At 44.9% G+C, this 23,548-nt stretch overlaps 1 protein-coding gene and 1 pseudogene across 2 annotated transcripts in view; both read right to left on the bottom strand.

Moving 5' to 3' along the window:
* SVOP (SV2 related protein) overlaps positions 1–23,548 on the bottom strand; it is an 84,602-nt gene that overhangs the window by 22,136 nt on the left and 38,918 nt on the right. Inside the window, exons 7-10 of one of the 2 annotated variants that reach the window (XM_068563594.1) lie at positions 14,207–14,270; positions 10,722–10,847; positions 8,733–8,861; positions 5,593–5,666 (exon numbers count right to left, since the gene is read on the bottom strand). In XM_068563594.1, coding sequence (XP_068419695.1) covers positions 5,593–5,666; positions 8,733–8,861; positions 10,722–10,847; positions 14,207–14,270 — 393 coding nt within the window. The remainder of the gene's footprint in view (positions 1–5,592; positions 5,667–8,732; positions 8,862–10,721; positions 10,848–14,206; positions 14,271–23,548) is intronic. The other variant, XM_068563595.1, reaches the window with a different exon arrangement.
* LOC137776895 (guanine nucleotide-binding protein subunit alpha-12-like) lies at positions 2,491–4,516 on the bottom strand (annotated as a pseudogene).

The raw sequence follows: 23,548 nt of genomic DNA, 5'->3' as shown, positions 1-23,548 counted from the left end.
TATCTTAATAAACATCCAGAACCTGAAGGTGGTCAGATCATCAAACCAGCCCCTACTGCCAATGCTAAAATGCTGTGCAAAGTGTAAGCGGCGAGCAATTCACCCCGACTGCTCTCATCCTAACGGTGCCTTTACTCACAATACCAAGTTAATGTCTGTTCCCAGGATGCCCAAGTTAGTCAGTCATAACTAGTAATCTCGTTTCAAGATTATTTCCTGATCTTGGAGTTGAAATAAACGGACTCATTTTTATCAAAGAAGTAAAAAAATTGCAAGAATAAGGAGTCTAGAGATCTCTATAATTTACAAAGCTACAACGCAATATCTTTGAAACAATTTCTCTACAAACTGAAGGGTTAAAAAAAATATTTCAGTAAAAAACGGACATGTGTCCTTATGTGAGGAAAATATCTTAGTTTGAGGAAGTTTATTGTTACATTTTTGTAGTAATAAATGAGGCACAACTATCTCCTGCTTCTCCAATATCTCAATAAAAAAAAGACAATAATCAAGGGTAACAGTGAAATCAAAATAAAATAAAATAGAAAAGCCTAAGGTTTTGGAGAGAAAAGTGACTATAATCTATGTGTAGAAAGGCTGTAAATGGTTTCAGTTGACCTTGCAAAGAGCGATCTTCTTCTCGGATGCCGACCAATCACGGAATTGAGGGCCGGGAGCCTTGCAGGACTAAGTCGTCCACTCAGCTCGCCATGAAGACAGGGGAGCCCGGCCGCAGAGGGGGAGAGCGGGTCAGTTCTTGGCCGGGCAGGAGCCCCCCCCCAGGGCCGTCCCCCCCTGCTTCCCAGTCCGCTCGGCTTCCCTGTCTATACCAACTCGCTTCCGCCTCTGAAAGCAAACCAGCAACCGCGTCAGAAGGTTTAAAGGACAAACAGCGCTTGCCGACCGTGCTGACCCCAACTCGCCAGCAAGCCTTTCAGACGGGCACCTCTACCCGCTACGCCGACCGCGAGGGCCGCCGCCTCCTCCGCCAGGGCCACGGGGAGTGCTTCCAGGCTGGTGAGGAAGGGCGTGGGTCCCGACACACGTGTGAGACCTGGAACCCGGCGGGCGAGGAGCGCTCTTGCCCCCGGACAGGGTCCTCTGAGCAGTGACAGCGGGGTCTCGGGCCACCCTGACACAGCCCATTGAGAATGTTCTTTTTCCTTTAAACCTCGGTCATCGGCCCCGAGCCCGGGGCACACCCTTTCAGTTTATGAAGAGCCATAGGAAGCAGTACAAAAACAGCAACTTTTCTCCAGCCAAAAAAAAAGAGCCGAACCCCCAGCAAACATCCACAGGAAGCTTTGAGCGCCCAGAGAGACAGGATTTCATGTTGTCTCCTCATTAAAACCCTGTGATAACAAGGCTGACTCAAAAGCAGTTTTTTTCCTCCCTTTCCTTCTGGGTCAGCATCTGCCACAAGATCCCTGTTTATCTGCTGGGTGAAGGCGAGCGAGGCACTCACCAGGGACACAGGACCGGGAACAGTGTGGCCTGGGGATGGGGCCCAGGGACGGTTACTAAACCACAGGAACATTCTGGTGCCACTGACAGAGGAAGCTTTTTTCTCTTTTAAATGCTAGGCAGAGTCCTCAACACGCCAGACACTTTTGAGTAGAGTCATACACAGCGGGGACCAGTTTGGAATGCAACGTATTTTTTACACAGTGAAAGACACCTGGACAGAGAAACCGGACAAGTTAACTGAGTGCGAGATTGACCAGCTCGCGTCAACATTCACAGCCTCTGCAGTTTCACTCAGAGGAGATCACGTCCGACAGTTTTCCTGCGACGTGTGTCTGTTAGTAGAAGCGAGAGACCTTGATGAGAACCTCGAAGGCAGCGCGGAGCCCGGCGGCGTTAACGAAGGCTCTGCTGGCAATGCCGCCAGCTCTCGAAAGCCCCTGAGCGGAAAGGAGCTCTCCGCTTCCTCCAAAGAAGGAAAGGCTCCCCGCAGCCGACTGCAGGTGTCTCTCGGAGACAACGCCTCTGCAAGGCCAGTTGGTTTAAGTCTTGGGCGAGGGGCAGGGAGGGTGGGCACAGAGGTAGCAGGCACTGCCCTGTGCAGGGGGGAGGGGGCCGTTCACGGCAGCGTCCGTGTGCACACCTTCCACCCCGCGTCCTGTCGTGTCGTGGGGTGATCTGACAGGGCGGGAAGAAAGCGCAGGTTGTGGGGACATTAAGTCAAGTCCACACCGCCAGCTCTCACTCCCACCCTCTCATCTAACAGCCGGGACCCACTGGCACAAGAGACTTAAAAGGCAACGCGCTCCCCTGGGGAGGTGGCTGGGACAGCCCGCGATTCACCTCCTACAAACCTCCACCAGGCAACGCTCCTCACCAAGTACTCGCGAGTTAGAGAGAAAAGCCATCTGCAAAGACGTCGGGTTTTGTGTTTCTGTCATTAAAGACAGAGCATGCGTGCACACACACACAGTCCTCAATTACATTGTGTCAGAGAAGGAATAGTTTCTGTAAAAAGAAAGAAAGCTGTATTATTAGGCATTACACATTAATACCAAAGCGATCGCTGGGGTTTTCAGCAGTTTCACTAGTCCCCAGGATTCAGTAGCTGACATCAAAGTGTCACGTCCTTTGGCCTAGAGCGCGGCGGCGTGGTGGGTCTCACAGCATCCCTGAGCCAGGTGTTGAGGGCACGGATTCGGGAAACCCGCTCCGGGACACCGGGGAGATCTGGCCTGTGGCCGGCCAGGCTGCTCAAGGACCACAAGAGTGAGGGGCATCCTCTTTCATTGCAACATAATATTCTTTCAGGTTCTCTTGCAGGATGGTGTCCTTCACAGCGTGAAACGCGAAGCGGATGTTCTCCGTGTCTATGGCAGTGGTGAGGTGGATTGCTGCGATTCCATCACTTCCGGTTGAAATACTGGACCAGGTAGCACTGGACGTCCTCCAGCCTGTGGGGATCGCCCTTGAAGTCTGGGAAGTGCTTCTTCTTCTTTTTTTTTTTTTTTAATAAATTTATTTATTTAATTTTGGCTGCATTGCGTCTTCGGTTGCTGTGCGCGGGCTTTCTCTAGTTGCGGCGAGCGGGGGCTGCTCTTTGTTGTGGTGCACGGGCTTCATCATCCCGGTGGCTTCTCTTGTTGCAGAGCATGGGCTCTAGGCGTGGGGGCTTCAGTAGTTGTAGCACGCGGGCTCAGCAGTTGTGGCTCGCGGGCTCTAGAGCGCAGGCTCAGTAGTTGTGGCGCACGGGCTTAGTTGCTCCGCCGCATGTGGGATCTTCCCGGACCAGGGCTCGAACCCGTGTCCCCTGCACTGGCAGGCGGATTCTTAACCACTGTGCCACCAGGGAAGCCCTGGGAAGTGCTTCTTGATGCTGATGGTCTTCACTTTCTCCACCAGGAGGTCCATCTTGTTGAGGAACAGGATGATGGAGACGAAGAAGAGCTTGTTGTTAACGATGGTCTCAAAGATGCTCATGGACTCCGCCAGGCGGCTGGTGCGCCTGTCCTCCGTGAGGACCTGGTCGTACTCACTGGACGGGCCCATGAACAGGATCAAGGTGATCCCATCAAAGCACTGGAACCACTTCTGGCGCTGAGACCGCTGGCCGCCCACATCCACCATCTTGAAAGGTATTTTTTTAATGACAAAGTCATGATCCACGATGCCCTTGGTGGCCTTCCTCGCCAGCAGGATGTCCTGCTTGCTAGGGAAAGTAATTCAGCTGGCCAATCCGGTCCAAGTTATCCAGGAAGTACTTCACTGATTCACCCAGCTGAAACTCCCGCCTCCGGCTGAAAGCTTCCCTGATGCCAGAATCCCTCCAGAGCGCGGTCAGAGCAGGTACATACAGCTGAAAGGCGGCAGACTCCACGGGCAGCCCTGCTTTGTTCTCAGAGGCCATGAGGAACATCCCCTGCTTCTCATTTTCAGAATACTGCCAAGGAACACCAAGCCTGTCTCGTGCATCAACCAGAACCCTTGAGCCCTTGAGGATGTTGTTGAAGATGGTGTCGCGGAACTCGAGAAGCGCGCTCGGGTCGAACTCACGGCCGCGGATGATGCGCATCTTTTTGAGGAAGGCGGACCTGCCGCTCTCGCAGGGCCCAGCGGCAGGATCCTGACGAGGCGCCGCACGGCGCGCAGCTCGCGGTCCAGCCCCGCGTAGATGTCCCGGCTGCGCCTGCGCTGCCCTGCCTTGCGCTCCGCATCGCGGGCGGCGCTGGCCTCGGGCGGCAGCAGGCAACGGCTGAGGGTGCGCACCGCACCGGACATGGCTGGTGAGGCCATGGACCCCGCGGCGGGCGAGGCGGCAGCCAGCCGCTCCCTCAGGCCGCGTCCGCTGCCGCCGTCCCGAGGTCCCTCTGTCTGGCTCTTAAATACAGTGGTTCTGTCCCCTGGCAAACCATCAGTCTAGCTACTTTTTTTTTTTTTTGGCTGCGTTGGGTCTTCGTCGCTGCGTGGGCTTTCTCTAGTTGCGGGGAGCGGGGGCTACTCTTTCTTGCGGTGCGCAGGCTTCTCATTCCGGTGGCTTCTCTTGTTGCGGAGCACAGGCTCTAGGCACACGGGATTCAGTAGTTGTGGCACGCGGGCTCAGTAGTTGTGGCTCACGGGCTTAGTTGCTCTGCAGCATGTGGGATCTTCCGGGACCAGGGATCGAACCCGTGTCCCCTGCACTGGCAGGCGGATTCTTAACCACTGCGCCCCCAGGGAAGTCGCAATTTAGCTACTTTTTACTGTATGGTCACTTCTCGGTATCCGTGGGGGATGGGTTCCAGCACCCCCTGTGGATACCAAAATCCTTGGATGCTCAAGTCCCTCATATAAAATGGCATAGTATTTGCATATAACCTACACAATCCTCCCATATACTTCAAATCATCTCTAGATTACTTATAATACCTAATACAGTGTAAGTGCTATGTGAATAGTTGCTGGTGCACAGCAAATTCAAGTTTTACTTTTTAGAACTTCCTGGAATTTTTTTCTTTTCCATCTGTGGTCTGGTTGAATCCATGAACACGGAACCCGAAGCTACGGAGGGCCACTTTTTTATCTTTAAAAGTGACTTCTGGGGGAGGGATGGACTGCGAGTTTGGGGTTAGTAGATGCAAATTATATCATATAGAATGGATGGACAACCAGGTCCTACTGTGTAATACAGGGAACTATATTCAATGTCCTGGGATAAACCATAATGGAAAAGAATACGAAAAAGAATGTATATATATGTATAACTGAGTCACTTTCCTGTACAGCAGAAATTAACACAACATTGTAAATCAACTATACTTCCGTAAGAATTAATTAATTAATTAAAGCAACTTCTGTCTATGGCCTGCAATTAAAGTTTTTCCTTAAAGCAGATACACAAAGTTTCCTTTTAAAAGACATTTATCTGAGTAAAAAGTGAGTCAAATTTAAAAAAAGGCTAAGAAAATAATAGTATAGAAAATAATTTTAAAAGGCTAAGAAAATAATAATAACAGGATAACACACAAGTCAGGAAAGTGATGCTCAGTTTTGCAAATGTTGCTCAAGATGGAAGAGTTCTCTGTCCTCCAAGTTAAAACCCAAAACAGGGCACAGAGGAGGGGGACCCGAGAATCAACAAACAGCTCTTACCATATAAACCACAGCAGCAAGGTTGTCCATCTAAAATGGGGTGTGAAGAGGTCCCTCATTTTGCCTCGGTCTTCCTGTTTCAAGACAAAGAATACCATTTACTCTCCTCCCCTGCGGATGTGTGGGCACCAGTTGGTAGCCTGAGACCAGTGGATACATGAGGCTGGGAGGGAGGTTTCTGGTGGGCTGGACACTCACGTTCCGGGAACCCGGGACTCAGATCCACGGCACTCAGCCCCCCAGCCCAGGGAGGCCTCCAGCCAGGACTCAGCAACGTCCAGAGGTGGAGACATTCCACACCCCACCCCAACCTGGAATCCTGGAGCCGGGAAGCAGGCCCCTCAGGCTTGGCCCCTCTGAGGCCTCTCGGGCGATCCCATGGACCAGGGAGCAAACAACCAGTCCAAGATGCCTCCCGCCATTTCACACCCTCCCCACCCAAAGCCAGCTCTAGGTCAAGGTGACAAAAATTTATGTGCTGAAAATCAATTCACCAAAAGCCAACTTGCCAAAAGACCAATTAGCTAAATGACTCACTTGCCAATTTTATATAATTTACTAATTTATCAAATCTTTGCTTTACAATGTTCTATTTTAAAACATATATTCTTGGGGGGGAGGGATAAATCGGGAGATTGGGATTGACATATACACACTACTATATATAAAATAGATAACTAATAAGGACCTACTATATAGCATAGGGAACTCTACTCAATACTCTGTAATGGCCTATATGGGAAAAGAATCTAAAAAATAGTGTATATATGTATATGTATAACTGATTCAGTTTGCTGTACACCTGAAACTAACACAACATTGTAAATCCATTATACTCCAATAAAAATATTTTTAAAAAGCATCAACAAGAAAAATAATTTAAAAAATATATTCTATGACTGGGATTATCTTCTTAGATTTATTTAATGAACATATTATTCTTAGCAGTTTGAGAAGTGCTCACTTATTTAAACATGCTAAAAGTTTTTTTAAAAAAGACTATGGGGGCTTCCCTGGTGGCACAGTGGTTGAGAATCTGCCTGCCGATGCAGGGCACACGGGTTCGAGCCCTGGTCTGGGAAGATCCCACATGCCGCGGAGCAACTGGGCCCGTGAGCCACAACTGCTGAGCCTGCGCGTCTGGAGCCTGTGCTCCGCAACGGGAGGGGCCGCGATAGTGAGAGGCCCGCGCACCGTGATGAAGAGTGGCCCCCGCTTGCCGCAACTGGAGAAAGCCCTCGCACAGAAACGAAGACCCAACACAGCCATAAATAAATAAATAAATAATAATTTAAAAGATTATGGGTTATAGGTGGTTTAATCTACCCATGAATATTGTCTTTGTGAACAAAAATATTTTGTAATATATTCTTGAATAAAAAGACTACTCATTAATATGCTTACTGAATATATTTGAGCATGTTTGTATTTATTGACTATATTTTAGAATAGATTCATTCATTAATATACTTAATGAATTCATTAATATAGTTATTGCGGGATATATTATATGTGTTAATATAAACACGAAAAATATATTCCTATGTATTGATATATGTATTAGCATATACATAGGAAAAATCTATTCCTATTTACTAAATATATTCAAAAAGAATAATCCTTAAAACACGTTTTTGGTAAACTGATACATTGGCAAGAAAAATTGGCTTTTGGAGAATTGGTCTGCTTTCTGGAAAATCCTTCTCTTCTCTTTTTGGTGATGGGGGATTCACCACCTTCTTGGAGCCTTCCTGGACCTGAGAGAACTCTCTCTCTGGGCCTGGCTGCTCCTGGCTGCATCAGCTATGCACCTGCCCCAGTGACCTCCATAAAGCAACAACAACAACAACAAAAAAACAGGCACCGCTGCTGGGTACCCTGGAACACAGAGAGGCCCCTGCGGCAGCAGCTCCTTTCCAAAGAGAAGCCCACAACTGGAGCATCCAGGCTTGCCACTGTCACTTTGCAACACACATTTGAAATCACTGTATGCTTTCTCCATCCAGAGCATCTTCCCACAGGAGGGACGGGGGAGAATGCAGTCCCTCCCCAAAGGCAACTAAATGAGCCTCCTGCACCCCAGACTCTCTGGGATGCCCCCTACCCCAACCCTGTGCTTCCCAAAGCAGATCTGGGCTATGTCTCCTGGTTTCTATGTTGTCAGACCCTGCCTAGCACTTCCTCTCAATCTGGTGAAATTCCATTCAGTTCTTTTTGCCTAATATAGAAACAATCAGAAAAATGATATTATTTTTTTAAAAATAGGGCTTCCCTGGTGGCGCAGTGGTTAAGAATCCGCCTGCCAATGCAGGAGACATGGGTTCAAGTTCCCTGGTCTGGGAAGATCCCACGTGCCGCGGAGCAACTAAGCCCGTGCGCCACAACTACTGAGCCCGCATGCCACAACTACGGAAGCCTGCAGACCTAGAGCCTGTGCTCCGCAGCAAGAGAAGCCACCGCAATGAGAAGCCCGCGCATCACAACGAAGAGTAGCCTCCGCTCGCCACAACTAGAGAAAGCCCGCTGCAGCAACAAAGACCCAATGCAGCCAAAAGTAAATAAATAAATTTATAAATAATAATAATAATAATTTCTTTGTAGGGTCTGTTGTTTGCTTAAGGGTATTTGTGATGTTTCTCTAAGCCACATGGCTGATTCTTGAGGGCAGGGACTGCAGCCTTTAATCTGGCTCCCTTCTCCCCACTTGCACCTGCAGTAAGTGCTCATCAATTTGTAGTGTGGGGGATTCCCTGATGGTGTTGCCTGGGGAGCGGTGCACCATCCATTAAGGACGTCTACACAGGGGCGGTTTGGTGTCTTGGATCTAAGTCTATCGTGGCACTTTCTAATGTGATTTTATTGTCAAGCCTTTGCCGATCAATCACATTTGCTAATCAGACTTCATGGGTGTTGAAAGATGAAACTGAAGCAGGAGTAGTTACGGGACCCATTATGGGACATTATATTGCATTTCTCTAATCACTTCTCCAGGTGGTACTTTTAGGACTTGGCAGTGAAAATACACAGACTGAGGTTGCCAAATTCCTTTTGCAGATCCTGCCCACTGCACCCCTCACCCACTCACATGCACATGCTCCCAGCACGTGTAGCAACATGCAGTCAGTCCGCCAGGCACTGACCTGTCTGGAGATGATGAGTTTCCCCAGAGGCATGGGGGCTCCGTTTTCTGTGGCTATCCTCTTTAAGGTGGCGATGGCCTTTTCCTGGTTTCCGGACAGCACATCATACCTTGCACTCTCTGGCAGCCACTATGAGGACAGGAGACCGAGATGTGGCCAGTTAGGGCAGAACGGAATGCTCGGTCACAGCCATACACTCTCATGTGTGTGTGGAGTCCTTAAGGCCGGAGGCTCTGGGGCCAGAAGCCTGGCTTCAAATCCTGGCACTGCCATTGATTATAATGGCTCTGTGACCTTGAGCAATAACTTGACCTCTCTGTGCCTCCATTTCCTCATCCATAAAATGGGGATAATAATAGAACCTCCCTCTTAGGGTTGTTGAGAGGATTAAATGGGATAATCCAGACAAAGTGCTTAGCACAGTGCCCGGAATGGGTTAATATATCTGTTCCTGTTGCCGTTGCTATTACTGTAATTTGGTGCTGCTGAGTTGCAGGTGACAGCTGAATTAAATTAAGACTGCCACCAAAAAAGAAAAAAAGTCCACCACTCTCACCATCATCATCATTATCCCTATCTCTCAAGAAACTACACCTCACCTGTGTTTAGAATCGTCTTGCAAACTCAGTCTAAGAGACAGAAAGAAATCAGAAAGACCTTTAGGCCTACTAGAGTCCCAACCCCAAGTGACTAGATAGAGATCTCTCCATAAAACAAAGCAACAGCAATCTGTGAAATGAGAGAGTATGAGACTTGGAGTCAGAAGATTTGGTTCAAATGAGTTCTACTGTTTATTTGCTGTGTGTCTTTTGACAAGTCAATCAACCTTTCTGGGCCTCAGTTTCCTCATCAGTAAAATGAGAATATAGCAGAGATTGCTAGCATCCATTAAAATTCATGCTTCCCTTTCCATAGTATAGAGTTGTCCTTGGATATGGCTGCCCAGCCAGAAACTACATTTCCCAGCACCTCTTGCATCTAGGCATGGCCATGTGACATGCTTTCACCAGTGGCACGAGAGCAGAATATTCCTGGCCAAGTTATTTAAGTATACATCTCTACCTGCCCTTCTTCAGTCTACATGTAGAAGATTCCAAAGCCCTAGACAGTGGCAGAGCTACAAGCTGGAAGGAACCCTGGGTCCAGAATCACACCTGTCAAATAGAAGCACCCATTCTGGACTGTTCTGTGAGTGAGAAATAAACTCTTATTGTGTTAAGTTACTGAATGTGTAGGCTTTATTTGTTACAGCAGCTGGTATCATCCTAACTAATATAGGGGTTCATCATAGTCCTACCTCCTGTGGTTATTGGGAGGAATAAATAGGATAATGCATATAAAGAGCCTGGCACAGGGCCTGCTACACTGTTATGCTAAGTAATTATTAATACCTATTGTCATTACCAGTAATTATTATGTCATTTATCACAGATGAGACCTACCTCCCTACAGGCTTATTTTGGGGCCCACTGGCTGTAAAGCATTTCATGGATGTGGTCTTCACATGAAATGATAAACGTGTGGTCTGATCTCGCTGTGTGTGGGGGGTAGTTTATGCAGAGATGAGACGGAGGGATCATTTGAGCCCTTGGACCCAGCCATGCCTGAAGCCAGATATTTAATATTCTATCATATGTCTCTTTCACTCAAGCCAGTTTGAACTGGGTTTTGTCACTTGCAACTTAAGAATCCCAACTATTCCAAATACACTCACCTTAAGTGTAGCTCTTGTAGTGCGGGGAGAGGGAGCAAGGTATCCCCCATCCCCTTGATATCTCCCTCAAGAATATCCCAGCAGTGTCTGCCTGGAGGAAACCCAACACCCCATACTGGGCCCACCCCAGGCCCTGTTCCTTTGTCTCATTTCCTGATTAAAAGAAATAATCTTAAAAGTGGCTTTGGTGCCCTCCTCCACACCCTCCCCACCAAAATATAATGAACGGCAGGAGACCAAGTAACAAAGGCTGAGATGTCTTAAAGGATACCTACAAAACACAGAACAGCAAAGAGGAGGAGTGGGACAGCCGAGAGGATGAGCAGCCAACGCCAGCCCAGGCTGGGCATCACAAACACAGCCAGGACAACCTCGAACACTGTCCCGATGGCCCAGAACACCTGGCATGGGAGAATGGGGGTCAGTAATGGGGCAGCATTGGTCAACACAGTGAGCGATTTCAGGATCATTGTAGACAACGTTATCCGTGCGGGTAAGGGGGTCCTTGGGGGTCAGGAAAGTCAGAATGGCCATCACTTTTCCTGTGGCTCATATGGTTGGGCCAGGGCCTCCATGTTTTCTATCTCCTGAGGGTACCATCCACACTGTATGATATTTGCATGGTGCCCACTGGAGTGTGCAATGTGGCAGCTCTGGTTAAGGAGATCAATATGATCAATATTGTGTGAGGCCAGTAGAGTAGTGGACACATTGGTTTTTGTCTGCTCACATCCATCTCCCTTGCCCAGTAGTGCCCCGGTATCCTTTATCAGAATTGTCTCTCCCCTGTGGAGCTGAATATCTTCTGTCTGCTTCTCTGAATCACATTCCATCCTTTTCCACCTTGCTCTTTGTATGGACTGCATCCACAGTCCCCCTGTCCTCTGGCTTCACATTGGGTGCAGCCAATGGGGAGCCCCACAGGAGATGGGGAGGAAAGAGGGATTGGGGTGCTTATTCCTCTGGCTTCTTCTCTGCAGGGTGGTCATGGGCTGGCTGCATCCCTTGGCTGAAGGTCACAGCTCCTTTCCAAGAGCCTTTGCCATACAACTCTCTCTTTCTCTCTCTCTCTCTCTCTGGGCTGCTAATTACTCTCTCCCTTTGCCCCTTCAGCGACCTTATAAATAGTCCCCTTATGAAACCCTCTTCAGCCAAAGCAATCTTGAGGGAAAAAAATGGAGCTGGAGGAATCAGACTCCCTGACTTCAGACTATACTACAAAGCTACAGTCATCAAGACAATATGGTACTGGCACAAAAACAGAAATATAGATCAATGGAACAGGATAGAAAACCCTGAGATAAAGCCATGCACCTATGGTTAACTAATCTATGACAAAGGAGGCAAGGATGTACAATGGAGAAAAGACAGTCTCTTCAATAAGTGGTGCTGGGAAAACTGAACAGCTACATGTAAAAGAATGAAATTAGAACACTCCCTAACACCATACACAAAAATAAACTCAAAATGGATTAGAGACCTAAATGTAAGACTGGACACTATAAAACTCTTAGAGGAAAACATAGGAAGAACACTCTTTGACATAAAACACAGCAAGATCTTTTTTGACCCACCTCCTAGAATAATGGAAATAAAAACAAAAATAAACAAATGGGACCTCATGAAACTTAAATGCTTTTGCTTTGAAGCAAAAGCAAACTATAAACCGCAAAGGAAATTATAAACAAGACGAAAAGACAACCCTCAGAATGGGAGAAAATATTTGCAAACAAATCAAAGGACAAAGGATTAATCTCCAAAATATATAAACAGCTCATGCAGCTCAATATTAAAAAAACAACCAACCCAATCAAAAAATGGGCAGAAGACCTAAATAGACATTTCTCCAAAGAAGACATACAGATGGCCAAGAGGCACATGAAAAGCTGCTCAACATCACTAATTATTACAGAAATGCAAATCAAAATTACAATGAGGTATCACCTCACACTGGTTAGAATGGGCATCATCAGAAAACGTACAAACAACAAATGCTGGAGAGGGTGTGGAGAAAAGGGAACCCTCTTGACTGTTGGTGGGAATGGAAATTGATACAGCCACTATGGAGAACAATATGGAGGTTCCTTAAAAAACTAAAAATAGAACTACCATATGACCCAGCAATCCCACTCCTGGGCATATACCCAGAGAAAACCATAATTCAAAAAGACACATGCACCCCAATGTTCATTGCAGCAGTATTGACAATAGCCAGGTCATGGAAGCAACCTAAATGCCCATCGACAGACGAATGGATAAAGATGTGTCACATATATACAATGGAATATTACTCAGCCATAAAAAGTAATAAAATTGGGTCATTTGTAGAAATGAGGATGGACCTAGAGACTGTCATACAGAGTGAAGTAACTCAGAAAGAGAAAAACAAATATCATATATTAACGCATACATGTGAAATCTAGAAAAATGCTACAGATGAACCGGTTTGCAAGGCAGAAATAGAGACAGAGATACAGAGAACAAACGTATGGACACCAAGGGGGGAAAGCGGGGGTGGTGGTGGGGGGATGAATGGGGAGATTGGGATTGACATATTATACACCAACATGTATAAAATAGATAACTAATAAGAACCTGGTGTATACAAAATAAAATTAAATTTAAAAAAAACAAAGAAAAGAAACCCTCTTCAAATTATCCTAATGTGAGTATGTTGTTTCCTGCTGCAACCTTGAGTCTACAACTATTGTCCATTCCAAAACATCGTCCTTCATCTTCTCCATCTGGGAGCCCCCAAGAGCCTTCCTAAATCCCCTTTTGCTTAAAGTAACCACAGTCCATTTCAATTGCTGACAACCAGAGGGACAGTCAAAATGGCTAACAATTTATAGCACTGACCAATCAGAGTGGACACCATACAGTATTGGCCAATCAGAATGAACCCTGGTCACACACCTCCCCCAACCCTCACCAGACTTTAGTTGCTGCATCATGGGGAGCTCTAGGGAGTCCTTAGAAAGGACAGGGTGTCAGGCAATGAGGGCCAGTCAGGGTTCAGGATCAGCTGGCAGATGCATTTCAATATTTAAACTGGTTCATCCACACCAGTGTGGACCAGCTGACTACCACCCTGATTGGTCAGGGGTAGACACAGTCAGGATGGTTAAGTTGGGCTGTGGGGTGAGTGTGATCAATACTGTCATGTAATCATGGTGATTAGGGACAGTCGTGACTGTGGACCTCAGTGTCCAGCAGGGACAAATAATACTGCCACTGCATGGAGGAGGGCTGTTGGGCAGCTATGTATTTGCCCTGAGATCTTCCAGATCATGGTTGGAAAATGGGTCACAGGACCCTGGCAGAGGGAGGGCTTGAGAGGGACTGGATGGTCTAAGAGAGTTTTAAGGCAGTCTACTCGCCACAGATATGGCCATGAATGGCGATCTCACACAAGACACGAGTCAATCTGGTGCAGGGGCAGGAGTTTGGTCCACTCAAGCTACAATGTTCAGCACCAACTTTCAGATAAAAGTCATTTCTAGTTCAGGAAGGACATACTACCTGCCTGCTACCATGTTTTTTCAGGGATGGTAGATTGAATTTCTTGTCAATGGAAGAATTTATCTATATTGCAAAACAACCATGTTGAAATCAACATAAATGATCCATTTAAATCCTTGCATAATGGATCTGTTATATTTTTCTTAAACTCCTTTTCCTTGTCCTATGGCTCAAGACACCTGGGAATCTCCTGCTCAGAGACTGAGTGATATCCAGAATCCCAGACCATCCTCCTTACCTCAATCAGCAAAATACACTTAGCTCTGGCTTTCATGGGAAGGAACTCAGCATAGAGCGTCACCCTGGGAATGCAAAAGACAGAGAGGGCGTTAAGGTCGGGACTGAGTGGGAAGATTGCTATGGTTTTCTGAATTTCTCGGCCAACTTTCCTCCAAGGGTGGTCTGTGGACCACTTAGATCAGGATTTCTGGGGATGATGGCTAAATATGCAGATCCCCAGGGTCCATACCAGACCTTCAGAAACAGACTCTCAGGGGTGGGGTCCTGGCATCAGCATTTTTAACCAACTCCCCCCCGCCACCCCATATGATTCTCAAATTTAGTACCTACTATCATTGAGCATTCCCCAAAACCCAGTAAATGTAGGTGAAAAAAGAGTGGTGGGATGATGGGCAACTTCAATCTAGAACCGTTCCTTAGATTCTCCCTATCACTCAAGTCCTGAATAGTCTTGGAGTAGAGGCCTTTCATATGGCAGGAGGCCCCTCATCCCGGGTCCATCTGATGTCTCCTTGTGACTAGACTCAGCCCATGTCTTCTTGGCAAGAACCTCACAGAAATGATGCTGAACTCTTCCCAGTGCCTCACACTGGGGACATGACGTCAAGTAGTCCCATCATTGGTGATATTAACTTTCATGACCAAGTCAAGTTTTCTGATAGATATTTCCATCCTAAAGTTATCAATTTTCCATTTGTGATTAAGAAGTACTTTATGGGGGAACATTCAGAGATTACGTCAATATCCTGCTCCCCATAGAACCTCTACTCACCAGCTTTAGCATTCCATCTTTTGACTATTTCTGCCTGAATCAACCACCACTATGATGACAAGTTGTATTTATTATTTCCATAACTCCTTCTACATTTATTGGTTGACATTCTACTGTAAGGAAGAGCTTTCTTTTCTCCTGCCTCATCCATCTATCTATCTACCTACCCACCTATCCATTCATTTCATCAGTATGGACTTGTGGATTCCTGTTTTATTCAATGGGTTGTAATCCATTACTGCCTTTATTATTTTGATGCTCAGACTGTCCCAGATCTGGTCAGTGGAAGCCCTTTCAAGCTGATTCCTATGTCTTTTTGACATGTCTCCATCATTCCTTGAGCTCTTTCTTACTTTCTTGTACAAAAAGATGTCCAGGCTCATCTAGTACTTTCTTTGCCCCAACCATGGGGTCAGTCATTTTTCTAAGAAGTCCTGGTTCCTTTTGGCAGAGGATGGTGTTTAGAAACCAAGATCTGAGTGCTCAGTGTGCTCATGCTATGGGGGTTTCCATTGCTTCTAGGCCCTCCCAGTGGACACAGCTAAGAGATCTACCATCTATTTATCTATCTATCTATCTATCTATCATCTATTCATCCATCCTTTCTCTGGGTGTCTCTATTTCTCGCTCTCTCTTCCCACATGCACACCATACATCTATATCTATTTCTATATCTATCTGTGTATATGTATTTTTAAAAACAATGAGTTCATACTGATACTTTCAATACCAGTCCAACACTTTAGGATTCTTTCTAACCTTTAAATTTCCATTTTTGTAATTTTCTTTTCCAACATTGAGAATTCCCTGTCTCATTATCCTCAAAATATTTCTCATCTGCTCAATCAATTCACTTGTTTACTCAATGTAACCAATGTCCCAACCATATTGGCTGCCTCCTCCATCTACCTCCACATCCTCCTCCCCTCCCTTTCACTTGCTCAGCTAATGGGCACGCTGGGAAGAAAAGGAAACTTCTAAACTACTCCCCATGCTCCCTTCCACTGTGCTAGGAAGATAAGCCCTTCTCTTTCCCCTCATCTCCCACCTAAGCCAGACAACCGAGATGCTAGATGACCTCATGTTACTTACTCTCTTGGCTCCTCATAAGGGAGGAGGGGTAGAGGGAGGCTTATTTCCATTAACCCTTTTGAGGCAGATGGTGCATCTAGATCTCCTGGGATCTCTTTACTAGATCATGGGGCCCACCTACCAGATGCTGTTTCTAACAGCTCATACCTGCAACCCTCTCTTAGGATTGCTTTTGAGTAATTGGAGTTGCCTCACCCCAGAGATATCTGGGAGTTATGCCCTTTCTCTCCAGGGCAGGCTGAAGACTAGTGTTGGGTACAAAAGGCTCATTCCCTGCCTCAAGGTGGGACAGACCCTATGAGACAATGAATACTCCAGAGCTCCCTATGGGATCAAGCTGAGTCTAGATGTCACCTGAAACCATATCCTTGCTTAATTTCTTCCCTTCACCTTTCTTGCCTCTTTCCCTCTTTTACAGGCTCCTCCGTAGAGCATTCCCTGAATAAATTACCTGTACAAAAATCTCTGCCTCAGTCTGTCTGCTTCTTTGAAACCCAACCCATGACACCTTTCCCTGCAAAGCATCTATCTTTTTAAATGTTGGCCTCAGCAATACCATTAAGATTTAGAAATAGTTCTATCACTGGTAAAAGTCTTTCTTAGGGTTATGATAAAAGATGCCTCTGTCCAGAGAAGGGAGAATTCTCAGGAGCCTCAGAGGGATAGCTAGGGCTTTAGTAGTTCAGATATACTCTATGTAGAGAAAAGCATGGAGAAAAAGTCAATGTCATTTAGTCTTACTTCGCAGTGCGTTTTAGTAAATCCTCTCTCTCTGTTTTGGTGTTCTGTCTCTCTCTTTCTCTCTCTCTTTTCTTCATCTCTCTCTGTCTCTCTGTTTGAACCCCTATCTGAGATCATATTCAAGAATTTTGAACCCTATTTTTATTGACTTTATAAATAGTATTTCCATGCCATTTTAAATCCTCTTACACACATATATTCTATCATATTCATGAACCATATTTTCCTTAATAATAGCTACCTTTTATTGAGGATCTACTATGTGCCCAAACATTCTTCTAGATATTGTACATGAATTATCTCACTCAATAAATGCTGCAAGTCAATGGGGTAGGTAATTATAATTCCCATTGTGTGTGTGTACCTTTAATCCCTATTTTCATCTTTATATCTGTGTCAGATAAGTTGTTATTTGACCAGGATCACGTAGCTAGTAAGTTGGTAGGTAGAAGAGTCAAAATTTTAACCTAGGTCTGTCTATATTATGCAGCCCATCACTTGCTTCCCTATTTGGGTGGTTTCACAATTATAAATAATACTTCAATAAGCATCTTTTGTCTTAAATCTTTGTTTGAATGTGGTTTCCTTAGGGTAGATTCCTGTAAAAGAATTTGAGTCAAAGGGTACACATTTTAAGGCTTTTGATATATATCACCAAAGTGGTTCCTAAAAAAGTTGTTCCAATTTATAGTCCTACAAGTGCCTCTCTCAACAAAAACCATGAGGAATTTCATTCACTCAGCTCTGAGAATGGAGACCAATTGCAGTGGTTGTAAAAGATTACAGTGATTACCATGAATGACTTTGAAATTTTATTCTATTCTCCAAATGGTGTGCTTATATTATTTTAAAAACATCAATACTGATAATAAAATAAGAAGCATGTTTACATTTTCCCCACCAAACTAAAATCAAATTACTAACCATGAAAAAAATGTGCAGTAGCATATTCTAAGGGCAAAGCTAATCCTGTCCTTAGATGTCAAGAATTTGTTTTTATAATGAACTTACAACATGTAGTCTTTTTTTCTTTTTTAGGCACAGAATTAGTACATGAACGCATTCTCATTGTAAATAATTTAGCAGTATGCAAGAATACAGAGTGTATGATGAATCTTCCTCTTCCTCCTTACCCGTTTCCATTCCGCTTCCCCAAAACCATGACTAATAGCAGTTTGCTTTGCAACCTTCCAGCCCCTTTTCTATGTAAATGAATATATAAATTTAAAACTGAATAGACATTTTTCCAAAGAAGACATAACGGATGGCAACAGGTGCATGAAAAGATGTTCAACATCACAAATCATCAGGGAAATGCAAATCAAAACCGCAATGAGCTATCACCTCACACCTGTCAGAATGGCTATCATCAAAAAGACAACAAATAACAAGCGTTGGCAAGGATGTAGGGAAAAGAGAACCCTCGTGCACTGTTGGTGGGAATGTAAATTGGTGCAGCCACTATGGAAAACAGTATGGAGGTGCCTCAAAAAATTAAAAATAGAACTACCATATGCCAGCAATTCCACTCCTGGGTATTCATCCGAAGAAAATGAAAACAATAATTCGAAAAGACACATACACCCCTATGTTCATTGCAGCATTATTTACAGTAGCCAAGATGTGGAAGCAACCTAAGTGTCCATCAACAGATAAATGGATAAAGAAGATGTGGCATTTATATCTATCTATATATATATATATATATATATATATATATATATACAATAGAATATCAACCACAAAAAAGAATGAAATCTTGCCATTGGCGACAACATGGATGAACCTAGAGGGTATTATGCTAAGAGAAATAAGTCAGACAGAGAAAGACAAATGCTGTATGATTTCACTCACATGTGGAATCTAAAAACCAAAACAAATGAACAAACATAACAAGACAGAAACAGAGTCTCAGATACAGTACAGAGAATAGACAGGTAACCGGTTCCTGGGGCCGTGGGGAGGGGAGGCGAGGAGAGAATTAGGTGAAGGACGTGAAGAGGCACAAACTCGAGCTGCAAAATAAATGAGTCACAGGGATGAAATGTACAGTATGGGGAATATATGCTGGAATTAATTATATAATAATAACAGTAATAATAAATTTAAGCAACATAGTATCTTTCTCTTTTTTTCCCTTCCCTTCCCCTCCCTCCCTCCCTCCCTCCCCTCCTTCCTTCCCTCCCTCCCTCCCTCCCTCCCTTCCTTCCCTTCTTCTCACACATGCAGCATACTGCCAGGGCTCCACCCATACAAATGCCCCGATTCTTACCACTTCTGGCTATGCCAGTCCAACTTCCAATTGCCAGCACTTGCACCTCTTCCCTGAGTGCTTTCTCTGGTCATTAAAGCTTGCTTTGCCAACCCGTGTGGCAGACCAGAAGTGCCAAGGAATTTAAACTTCCCAGGAGCAGCTCTTAACAAATGACAGTTGCCTCGTCCCTCGAACGGGACAATTTGGAGAATGTGTTGCAGTGTCTCCCAGAGGAAACTCCTTGCTTTTGAATTTCTGTGTCAGGATCTGCTCCTGATAAGACAGTCTGGAAATCTTTCCATAGTAATCTATGTAGAGCTACCAGATTATTTTTTAACAGCCGTGACCCTATTAATTAATACTTAGATCGTTTTCAATTTCTTGTTTTTGCAACCTATGCCACAAGGAACATCTTTTCCTGTAACTGTTGTGCCCCACATTTGGCCATTATTTACAGCAGTTCATGATGAGAAAGAGTAGCTTGAGCTTCATCCAAAGTATGGGGATTATTACAATCACATTGAAGAGTTGAAGAATAAGCAATGAAATTAGCAATGCCAAGAAGCAGCTGATACGGGTGCAAATAAATCCCCACTGCAAATAATCGCATTTACAGCACTTGGCAGTTAGAGATTTGCCATTTGGATCACATGCCTGGGAAGGAAATGACCTGTGATCTCCGTCTAGCATTTCTGCTTGGTCTTTGGGGGAAAGAGCGGCGCCAAGGACAGATCTGTGAGCAAGCTCATTCTAGACACCAATCTGAAGCAACTTCTGAGACAGGTCTCAAGGCAGAACAGGTGGGCAGCTACCTGGGGTATTCATCTTTAAGAGCGGCTAAAACACTCACTCGTAGGATGCCAGGCAGGGCAGGCTTCCATCTCAAAGGTAAGTGGCATTTCTGCTGAAATACACAGCACCCTCTACTGGAAATAATAAACCATCTGCCCTGGTGCCAACCTGTGTCTTGTATATTTTTTGTGAGGCAGTATGTGCAATTAGAGGTGATTATTATTTTTTGATGCCTATTTGCATTTTCTAAAACAAAAGTGTATTGTTTGTAATGATAAAGTTACATTTAACTCTTTTGCTTGGATTAAAGTCTCTTCCTTCTTGTGGGAATGTAAATTGGTACAGCCACTATGGAGGACAGTATGGAGGTTCCTTAAAAAACTAAAAATAGAGGTACCCTATGATCCTGCAATCACACTCCTGGGCATATACCCAGAGAAAACCATAATCCAAAAAGATACATACACTCCAATGTTCATTGTAGCACTATTTACAGTAGCCAAGACATGGAAGCAACCTAAATGTCCACCAACAGAGGAATGGATAAAGAAGATGTGGTATATTTATACAACAGAATATTACTCAGTCATAAAAAAGAATGAAACAATGCCATTTACAGCAGCATGGATGGACCTAGAGATTACCATACTAAGTGAAATGAGTCAGACAGAGAAAGACAAATATCATATGATATCGCTTATATGTGGCATCTAAAAAAAAGGTGCAAATGAACTTATATATGAAACAAAAACAGACTCAGAGACATAGAAAAGAAACTTATGGTTACCAAAGGGGAAGGCAGGTGAGAGGCTTGTGGCGCAGAGGTGAGTCAGCTGTGGCCATACTAGCCTAGCCAGTCCCCATCCAACTCACCAGCAGACAAAAGACACAAGAGTAAAAGCCCTGAAGAGACCAGAAAAAGCAAATGGCCAAACTGCAGTATCATGAGTTAAATAAATTGTTATCATTTTAAGCCATAAGTGTTGGGGTGGTTTGTTACAAAGCAAAAGGTAACTCTACATTCCACTTAAAAACCATCTGACCTTAAGCAAATCCCTCAGGATCTCTGAGCCTCAGTTTTCTCAGCTGTAAAATGGGGATAGTAGGGTTGTCCAATGGACAAGAAGAGGTAGTGTGAAGAGAGAGCTCAGCATGGGCCCCGCACCTGGCAAGCACTCCAATGACATTATTATTATCACCATCACTACTAATGTTACTGTCGTTATCACCAAGGACCAATGTGAACACCTACTTTGAGGGAAGAGAGAAAAGAAAGAAGAAATAAAGGGAGAGGAGGAGTTAGAAAGGCAAAAATTAGGTCAGAGGGATGGGCTCCTTATTAACAATATAATTTCTATATGAATTGGTGGATGTTAGCTAAACTTACTGTGTTAATCATTTGCAAGATATATGTCATTACACTGCACACCTTAAACTCATACAGTGCTGTATGTCAATTCCATCTCAATAAAACTGAAAGAAAAACATTTTTTCAATTAAAAATTTTTAATAATATAATTTGTATTTACACTAAAAATTTGAGCACATTATAAGGACTTCTGATTGTTGAGCTTTTAACAATTATATAGCAAAATCTTATTCACTTGGTTTAGTGAGGTGGCACAACTGGGTAAAGTCCTTCTGAATGAATGGAAACTCTTAGTTACATTTACTTACACAAAAATATCTTCAACTAAATGTTTCCAAATAATGAACTTAGGGGAGCCATTTTTATAACTAGATAAGAGCTTTGCATAATTAAGACATTATTTTTATGTAAATAGCTGGCATGAAAGTGCTGGGGAAACAGTGAGTCTCTTGGGGTGGCTAAATATTTCTTCTGTAATTTTTTTTTTGGGGGCCTCGCCACCCAGCATGCGGGATCTTAGTTCCCCAACCAGGGATCAAACCCGTGCCCCCTGCAATGGAAGTGCTGAGTCTTAACCACTGGACCACCAGGGAAGTCCCTTTTCCATAATTTTGTTCGTGGTTTTTATTTGCCCTCCTTTTACTAACCGTGTGACCTTACACGTGTTACTGCTTTAAAGCCTCAGTTTTCTTACCTGTAAAATGGAGGTAATCATATCTACGTCTTAAGGTTTTGTGGGTTTAAAATGGTCATGTGCCTGGAATGCAGTAATAGCTCAATAAACAGACAGAAGGGCTATAGCAGCATTAAGTAAATGAACAGCTAAATGGGGAGGCATGACATTTGGGGTGTGGGGGAAGGGAGCAGGTAGGCAAGCTCAGAACCCTCACGACATCAGGTAAGGGGTTAAAGGCCCTTCCAGCTGCTCTGTGTCCTTAATTTTATTTCCCTGGTGTCCTGTCCTCTCTGCCTGAAGATCTCTTCCCTTTGCAGTTTTAGGGGACGTTTTTTTTTCCTCTCCTCTAGTTATTCTGCCATTGGAATCCCATCTGCTTACAGTCTTCCAGAGGTTCCTCAAAATTTCTGTTCTGCTGATAGCACCTTTTTCTTGCTTTCCAGCACTCTTCAAGATTTATTTCTTATACCTTTTATGTCACTTCCAGAAAATGTGGAAGAAGAGGATGTAGAAAAGAGCATTTCTCATGGCACCATCTTGAAAAAGAATCACTGTGGACATTCTGAATCCCTGGTTCCTTTCCCTTTCCTCATATGGAAAGAAAATCCAGGGGGCTGTTTGGAGGCTGGTTCTGTTGCCATCTCCCCAAGCATCCCTGGGAAAGGAATTTAATGTGTACCTCTGTGATCTCATTCTTTCCAGCATGAGGGGAAAATGGTCCCCTAGTCAATGAATGGCTCATGAATGGGACAGTGGCTGTAACTACAGGAATTTGTGGAGTCAGGCCGGAAGTGGAGCACATTGGCCACAAGCCCCTGCCAGCCCAGATTAATGGGCTTGGCTTAATGGCCTCTGCTTTAAGCTCCAGTGGTTTTTAAGTTCATCCCAGATCCAGGAGTCCATGTCAAATACCTACTCTGCACAGCCCTGGAGGATCAATAATGAAAAACGGAGGGAAGGATGGAGTTGAACTGAGAGCCTCTAAGTGGCAGACAGTCTGGATTTGTCCCTGTGTTAAGTCCATGTTCTCACATCTCCTTTCCTCCACATTTGTTGTTTCTATAATTATACACCGAGTCCATCGTCCATCTCACTGATGCCTGAGCCTCTTACCAAAGCCTTCAGCAGACGAGCTGCGTGCTGACATTTTTTGAGTGCCTGCTAGCCACTGTCCTGGGCACTTCACATGCGTTGCCATTTAACATTCTAAGTGACCCATGGGGTAGGTATGTTATTATCCCCATTTTAGAGATGAGAAAACTGAGGTGCAGAAAGGCTTAATGACTTGCCTAAGGATGCACAGCTATTATGTGACAGGGCCAGGGTAGCCTGGTTTTGGAGCCCATGATCCAAGCACCCTGCTTCGGTATTAGCATTCTCCTTTGAGATCACTTCTCCCAGCCTCCCCAAACCGTGACACTCCAGAGGCTCAAGAAGTCAATCGCTGAGCTGTTGACCCTCGGAGGGCAGGGGCTACAGTGGTGCATCACCCCAATCTTCACCCACCAGAGCCAATCTTGCCATTTCTGCTGCCAAAAAGCCAGTCTGCCAGCAACAGAGACCAACATGGAGCCCTCCGGATGGAACCATCCCATGTCACTTGGTGGCAAGTTTTTTACATTGGACATCTTCCATTTGGGAAGA

Source organism: Eschrichtius robustus, chromosome 14 (genome assembly GCF_028021215.1).
Source record: "Eschrichtius robustus isolate mEscRob2 chromosome 14, mEscRob2.pri, whole genome shotgun sequence".
Taxonomy (NCBI): domain Eukaryota; kingdom Metazoa; phylum Chordata; class Mammalia; order Artiodactyla; family Eschrichtiidae; genus Eschrichtius; species Eschrichtius robustus.
Note: the sequence above shows the minus strand (reverse complement) of the source record. Positions and strands in the feature narration are given on the sequence as shown.